General features: G+C 33.8%; 1 protein-coding gene across 1 annotated transcript; it reads left to right on the forward strand.

Annotated features, from left to right (window-relative positions):
• On the forward strand, positions 1,254-7,388 carry LOC18586641 (ATP-dependent RNA helicase DBP3). Its single transcript, XM_007010132.2, has 7 exons — positions 1,254-1,517; positions 2,136-2,801; positions 3,145-3,233; positions 3,679-3,778; positions 4,387-4,641; positions 6,451-6,623; positions 6,890-7,388. The coding sequence occupies exons 1-7, from the start codon at positions 1,362-1,364 to the stop codon at positions 7,185-7,187; spliced, it is 1,737 nt and encodes a 578-aa protein (XP_007010194.2). The 5' UTR covers positions 1,254-1,361; the 3' UTR covers positions 7,188-7,388.

Raw genomic sequence — 8,043 nt, forward strand, 5'->3', positions numbered from 1 at the left:
AACAAAAAATCATGGAATTAATTATTTTATTTTTATTCGTACCATTTTTAAACTAAATTCATAAATTTGAATTAATGCATAAATTAAAATTAAATAAATAAAATAAATAATTAAAAAGTAAAACAATGGGCAAGGAAATAAGATGAAGAAGAAAGGAGAAAACTAAGAGAGAGAAGCTAGTTTATCTCAACCTAATCTGTTCAATCAATTAAAACTATCAAAAATTTGAATTTATATTTATATTTCTACTCTTAACCCTTAACTCTATCTCGTGCTTGATCTCTTCTTTCTCTTCTCTCCTCTTTCCTTAACCCATTTCTTTCATTTTTTTCTCAACATCCTTCTTCTAACCAAGAGAGAAAGCAAGAGAACACTCCAATGAAGGGAAAAAAATTCTAGATCCATCACATTAGAAACACTCCAATGAAGGGAAAAAAATTCTAGATCCATCACATTAGAAAAAGACGAAAAGGCCATGGCCTCCCAAAAGCACAAAAACCCTTAAAAAACGTCAGAGTAAGAATAAATAAAAAAAAAAAACTTAACAACAAAAGCATACATAAACAAAAACTATATAAGAATAAATAGAAGAAAAATCAAACTTGGAAAATAACAGTGAAACAAAATTAGAACAATAGAACTTGTTGAAAAAAAATCAAACGATGAGCATATGAAAGGGAAAAATCGAAAACAAAATACAATTTGAAGAACCAAAACATAAAGGAAATTAACACAGTCAAACCAAAGCAATACAAAAACCACGAATCCCCAAAATGAAAAAATTAAAAATTAAAATGAAAAAAAATTGGACAAAAAGATGAAAAAAAAAATGAAGAAAGTAGAAGAAGAGACAAGGCGAAGAAGCTAGAGGAGAAGTCAAAAATTAAAATGGAGAAAGTAAAAGTAGAAAAGGTGACGAAACTTAAAAAAGGAGAAAATGACCAAAATACCATGCTCACAAAATAAAACTCTTATAAGATAACTCTCACTCAATTAAAACGTCACATATCAATTAATTGAACTGTTAACGTGACTCTCTAATTGAGCTCAATTGTCCCTAAAAGACAACTGGAGAAATGAAACTATCATTATTATCATTCAACATTAGGCGAATCAAGCATGGCCCGAGCCCAATATTATTAGGCCGAGTAAAAGCTCAGTCATGAGAAATTCTGAATTACCAATTTAACCTTTATTGGGGTGTTAAATATCCTAAAATGTCACCACGTCCCCACCACAAAATAGCACATAAACCCCAGCAGAAGTTTAAACCCGCCGACCCTTCCATTTTCGTCACAACGAAAGAACTACCCAATAAATAAGATTTTGTTAGCTTTTCTTAGTTTGTTGTGGTGGCTTTAATGGCTAAAGGAGATGATACAGTGAGAAAAAAGAAAAACAAAGCACTAAGAAAGAAGCTGAACAGGAAAACAGACTCTTCAAATGTATCAGCTCGAATTGCCTCCATTATCGCCTCCAAGAAACGTCGAAAAGCCGGTAAACGCCGCATCTGTCAGGTATCCTTTTTTGCCTTATATCTGCTTTCATTGATTTCTCTTGTTGGCTTTTTTATTTTTATTTTTTTTGTGTGGGTTAAATTTAGTTGTTGTTTAGCGTGAAATTTAGGTGATGGGTAGTTTGTGAATTTGGCATTGAGTGAAAATTTGGTGATCATATGATATGGTACTGAGTTTGGTTAGTTGAAGATAGGTGAAATTGCTTATGAATAGGGTTTTTTTCTCAATTTAATTGTGTGCCGAAGAAGTGAGACATGAAGAAACATTTATTGGTAGCAATTTTTAGATGTTTGGTTTTGAGTGGCATTTGGAGAAGTATTGAGAAGTGATGACATGGATTGTTTGCCTATGACGCGTATATAGTGTATCGAGGATAGCCAGTGTCTTAGAAGGATTGCTCGATTGGAATTAAGTACTGTTTAGTTTTGTGCTTGGAAGAAGAGTTTTTTATGAGAGGAGAAGCATCACAAAAGGAGGGAAATGAGAGTAGGTTGCCGACTTATTTTGTTTTGATGAATTAGATAACTCATTGCAAATTTAAGGTGGCTTCAATTTATTCTCCTATTGTGATGCCTATTTCTCTTCCATCTTAGTGGACTTCACCTTGTTGTTATGCAGGGGATGTGTTTTAGCCTTCCTACTCTTGATGATCCCTTTAATGACAGACTTGATAAAAAAGTTATCAGTAAAAGAGAAACAAAAAAAATCATGCCTTCAGAAGTGGATTGGAAAATCCCAGCCGATAGGAAGGACGCTGTTCCCAAAAATGGATCAGCTCTTGGGAATGATCTGAAAGTAGATAGTTTGGAAAAGATAAATGAAAAGATGATGGATTTGAAGGATGAACAGAAAAAATTAGTTACATTGATTAATAATGTGGGCAAGACAAGACATATGAATTCAGGAAGAGTGCAGATCCAGCCAGGCGGAAAGAAAATCAGTGTCCATGGTCATCAAGAGCAAGCCTGTGAAAGTGCACATTGTCCATCAAAGTATCTTATACTCTGCTTGAAAGCAATAGAGGATGCATTGCATTATGATGGTACCTACAATTGCGAAGAGGGCAAGTCTCTATTTGTCAACACATGGGGTGTTGAATTCTGGAGATGTTATTCAGTTGGAAAGGATATACTTGAGACAAGTGGATCATCTTCCGATGTAGAGCAAATTGCATGGATAGCTTCTACTGCTTCTGATGCTATTTCAAGGAGAGAGAAAGAAGGTCTTTCATTCACCAGCCCTTTCCTTCTATTCCTTGTACCATCCAAAGAGAAAGCTCTTAAGGTTTGTATAATTCTCATAACATTTTTCAGCAAATGTCTATTTGTTGTTTTTTATAGTTTATGACCTGTTTTTCAGCAAATCTTTGTCTGCAATCTTTATCTGATATATTTAGAAGCCTAACATAATTTACTGTGTTTGGCCTATTTCACCATTTGCTAAAGATAAATAGAATAAAACCAATTAAATGAAATAAAGAAATGAAAACCTAATTTTAAATGTTACAAGTATACAAAAATATGATCTTATTTTAATGGAGTTCTTTTTCTCTAGTTAAATTATTCAATCCTATCTTTTGTTGTTCATTTATTTATTTATTTAATAAGTTTTCATTGATTATGCTCAGGTACGTTCACTCTGCAAGCCCCTGAAAGCTGTTGGCATACATACAGTGAGTTTACACCCGGGTGCTTCCGTAGACCATCAGATCAGTGGGTAAATATACTCTAAATCTCTATATCTCGTGCTCGAAAAAATTAATGTGGTATGCTCCAGAAATTTAGGTATGGGTAGTTGATCAATTTGCTGTATAGTGCCATTCTATGTTCTTGAGAATAAATTGCTTAGGATGGATGATTGGGCTGCATTTGTATTATGAGGAAGAGAGGACGAGACCATTTGCTTTCTCTCTCTCTCTCTCTCTCGGTCTCTCTCCTGATTTACATTTTTAAGGATGGCTTTTGTGTATGGGCTTGCATGCTTATGCCCACTCATCATAATTTCTAGATTTGTGACTTTATGACTTGTGTATGCAGTGTACACTCAGTTGTTGACAGTATACTTGCTATTTTGGCTTTCCCATTTAAGTGACTTGGGGTTATGATATGTCATTCTTCTTCTTTTTTTTTTTTTTTCTCAAATTCAGTGGTTTTTTCTGTAGTCTGCAGAGTTGTGAACCTGAGTTTCTCGTGTCAACACCTGAGAGACTTTTGAAGCTAGTTTCCTTGGAGGCCATAGATGTAGCTGGGGTCTCAATGCTGGTAAAGTGTCTATAAAATTTGAAGTTTCTCTTGTTTCACATTATCTGCTACTTTATTTCAATGGTCAACCTGTAATCGTTTTTTTTTTTGAAAATTGTAATGGTATTTATTTAAACGAGTTTGTTAAACTGGCTGGCCAATATTTATAGTCATTGACTTTGTTTATAAATAGGTTTCATCTTGTTTACCTTTTTCTTGAAATTCTCCTGTTATTATTTTCTTAGTGACATTTCTTCCACTCTGTTAGATATTTAGATGTTCAAATGATGTCATTGTTGTGTATAAGGAATAGTGTAATTCAAGTTCATTTTAATTATTCTACACATTGCATATGGGAAGTTTAATGTTGATATATATCATTTGAAATGTTTTCCATTTTGAAATGTTGTCAAGTCTCACACATGGGTGCATAATTCATTATCTACTTTTCACCCAGCCCTCTCTGCCACCTTTCTCCCTCCACATGAGATCTATGTATATGTTTGTTGGTGTTTATGTTATGGAATAAATTTGTCTCTATCAATCTACCTTAATGGCCTTAAACATCAAAAGCTCATTTCATTAAAATCACTAAATATTTAGTGTCTAACAATTAAATTCTTGAATAGGTTATTGATGGAATGGAGTCTCTTTCTAGAGGTGGTTATCTCAATGCCATAAAGTCTATCAGGCAGGCTATTTCAGGAAACCCCCATACTTTGGTGTTCAATGATTCCTTCAGTAATGCTTCTATTCCTGCTGTGCAAAATCTACTGACGGGATTAGTCTATAGATTATCTCTCAATGATTCTGTTGCCAGTCAAAGTGCTTGCATCATCCAGTCTATATATGTGTGCTCCTCGAAGGAAGAAAGGATGATGAAGGTAGGTTTTTAACATGTTTGAACAATTGCATACTGCCTGAGATAGTATATTGTGTGGCTGAAAATCTTTTATCATTCAGTTTGGTATATTTTAGAAAATGACAAACCGAAATTTATTTGGTCTCTAAATTTTCTTAAAACCAAAGAAAACTTAATCATGCAAATGTGTAAGCCCTAACAGAGACTTTTAACTGAACTAGATTGGTTTGATTTTGAATGCAGTTTGGCTCTTTATCTGGGCTTTCTGGAAAAAGAAAAGACCCTGTAATCTAACCCAAATTTCTGCTTTAAATTCTGAAAACCAAGAGTTTAGATTTTGCATTTCAATCAATTTATAAAAATTGAAAACCTCAAGTAATTAAATGAAACAGGTAATAATGCACATAATATTCTGATCCAGTTTGGCTATTGGTCTCATATGAAATGGAAACTTATTTTTGGTTTGCTCTATAAACTAAGTTGAACTTCTACAGGTACGAATGGAATCAAACTGACCTGAATTAATCAATTTGTTTGATTTTTCTGTTCGAACCAAATAGTGCAACCCCTAGTATAGTTCATTGTTGAATGTGGCAAACATTAAACTGCTCCTTTAACATTCTCTTATATGCTTTATCATTAAACTGATGTTTAGTGCTAATGGAAGCTCTTGCTTGGTAGGGATTTTTTAGCATTGTTTCCATGGCGTAAAGGGCAAAGTGAGGCATAAGCCACATGAAGTAACATAATGTTTTATTTATGGTTTTCAATTCAAGTTTCAATTTCGGGCTTTGACCTTGGCTCTGGTCATTATAAAGAAACAAAATTTTTTAGTGCATTTGAATTTACAAAAATGTCTCTAGCTTATATTTAATCCCAGAATGACTCAAAACCTGTTTGAACCCAAAACGGTCCGAACGCGAGTTGACATGAATCCAAAATGTTCGAACTTGAGACAGCTCAAACCCAAAATGGTCTGAACCTGAGATGACTTGTATCTGAGGTGGTTTGAACCTGAAATGACCCATAATTTGAAATGAACTTGAACGCGAAGAAAGCTCGACCCAAACCTACCCAATTTTCACCTCTAAGTAAGAGTTGACCATTCAACATTTTGCTGCAATTAGCTATTCTTTCAAGCAAGACTTTAGAGATACCATTGGATATCCTTCTCAACATTGGGAAGGAAGGAAACGGTAGTTCTCTGCTTCCACTAATTTCTGGACTGTTTTAAGATCTTGGATGCTTGTAAATAGATGTGGGACCGTTTTGATACCTTCACTCGTTGGTCCTTATTTTGGCTGTGTTTTTTGTAAGCCAGGTTTGTAACTGACTGCTGTCCCAAGTCAGATTCTTTTGTAATTCACAGGGACTCCCTGTCTTGATCAATGAAAATCCTTACTTATTCAAAAAAAAAACATTGGGAATCATTCTGGATGTGTCTGATCCCATTGTTAATTTGTTATAGGTCTTTACTTTTGTTTCATGTGCATTTATGACTTTATTTTCATCTTTTTTTTTTTCTTGGATTGATGTAATGGTTTCTATTTGCTTCTTACTCTTCTACATATCAGATGTAGGACATGTCACTTTTCTGTCGCTTTGCCCCCCAACCCCCCTAACAACAACAACAACAATTTATGGTTTTCTTTTACAGTGAGAAGTGAGGTCAATCATTGTGGAAAGTGGGGATGTGCATGCTGTATGTCTGCTATATTAATTGAACAATGATAGTAGTTTCACTGGGCATTGACCTTTCTTTTGGATCTTAAGACTTTGCCTTCAGTTTTATAATTCGCTTCTGAAGCTTGTAGTTAATGAATTTTTACAGGGCATTGATGCTTTGGATGATGTTTACTGGAATAAAATGATACCACAACCTTTGAAGGTGCTGTACATAGTTGGAAAAGACAATAATGTTGAAAAATTAGTATCAGCTGTCAAATTAAAGGGATATTCCATCTCCATCAGCTCTTCCTTGAATATTATGGAGTTCGAGAACAGGTAAATTCTGAATCAGTTTTTTGTTCATGTCCTTAATAGATAGCATGAAGAATCAGTTTAAAAGCTTAATGCTTGTTGGAGACTCAATTTAGAAGCTATTCACATGTTGGACTTTTAACCGTTTAGGTTGTGTTGTCTATGTTTGTCCATGATACTTGGCTTTGCAACCAAGGTATTTGATGGATGTTACTGTTACTGTTTCAGGAATTGCCAGTTGTTGCCAGTGTTTGTATTTGTAACTGATAGATTGTCTTTTTCTTCCCCAGTCTGCATTCTGGCATTAGAGGGAGACGTACAGTCTCCGTTGTTGCTACTGAGCACATCAGTTCTACAGATTTGGGAGAGTATGGTGTTGTAATACTTCCAGATTTTGTTCTCTCAATTGATGATTATGTTCAAATTCTCTCGAGGATGGCACGGCAAACGGTCAATGGTGTATTGCACAGCTTTTTAACTGAAGATGATGCGCAGCATGCCGGTCCGTTGATTGAAATCCTTGAAAAATGTGGGCAGGCAGTGCCTGAAGCCCTAAGAAACTTGTGTCATGTGGATCATCCATTTTAAGAGTCCTTGAAAAGAAATAATTCTCATTCTTTACAGACCATCTAATTCTCTTTGCTGGAACTATTATTAGGTGAAATGTTTCAATCCCATATTTCACCTGCAGTTTTGCTAATACAGCAATGAGGGTAAGAATTTGTAAAATTAGGCTGAGTGGCCAAAATTTGAAAAAGAAAAGAAAGAAGCTTATCTGGTTATTGATTGGTTTGGACAAGGATGAAATGTTAAAAGTTTCTTGTTGAAGGAAAAAGTTTAAAGCAACAGAAAATGAGGGAAGTTTTCATGGTTAGTAGAAATTTTACCCTTTATTTTCACTGTCAGTAGAAATACAGCTTTAAAAAGTAGTGTCAAATTGCAATAATTTAAAATAACTTAGAATATCTAATACCTGGTCAAAGATTTTATTAACTTTCTCTTTCAAAATTGAAAATTTCATCAATTTCCATCAATTATGGTAAGTGAAATTTAAAATTTAGTTGCAAAATTTTTTTTATCGTATATTTGTTTTATCATTTATATTTGCTTACCTAGTATTTATTTTTACTTATTTCCTTTTCATATGATATCTTTATATCATTCTTATTTTTTCTCTTTTTGGAGAACATATTGCGTATCTTTTTATTAGTTAATTATTTTTCTTGCTTACTATTATTTTTATCCAATATTTATTTATTCTTTTCTGAATCATTGTATTTAAACTTAACATTTTATTTTAACGTAAAATACCCATAATCTTAGGTTTTAACCATTATTCACGTCAAGTTTATAAGAGGAGACATGAGACAAAAAAGGCCGACTGCCATGCTGAGCTATGGACTTTTGATCTTTGAGGGTTTGTTTATTTATTTATTTTTCAGGG

This window comes from Theobroma cacao, chromosome 10 (assembly GCF_000208745.1).
Source record: "Theobroma cacao cultivar B97-61/B2 chromosome 10, Criollo_cocoa_genome_V2, whole genome shotgun sequence".
Classification (NCBI taxonomy): domain Eukaryota; kingdom Viridiplantae; phylum Streptophyta; class Magnoliopsida; order Malvales; family Malvaceae; genus Theobroma; species Theobroma cacao.

What these genes read in the sequence shown, in the direction of transcription:
- LOC18586641 (XM_007010132.2), top strand. Translation starts at nt 1,362, where the DNA reads ATGGCTAAAGGAGATGATACAGTGAGAAAAAAGAAAAACAAAGCACTA. An exon ending in GTAAACGCCGCATCTGTCAG is followed by an intron (nt 1,518 to 2,135) that starts GTATCCTTTTTT and finishes GTTGTTATGCAG; the next exon opens with GGGATGTGTTTTAGCCTTCC. An exon ending in AGGAAGAAAGGATGATGAAG is followed by an intron (nt 4,642 to 6,450) that starts GTAGGTTTTTAA and finishes GAATTTTTACAG; the next exon opens with GGCATTGATGCTTTGGATGA.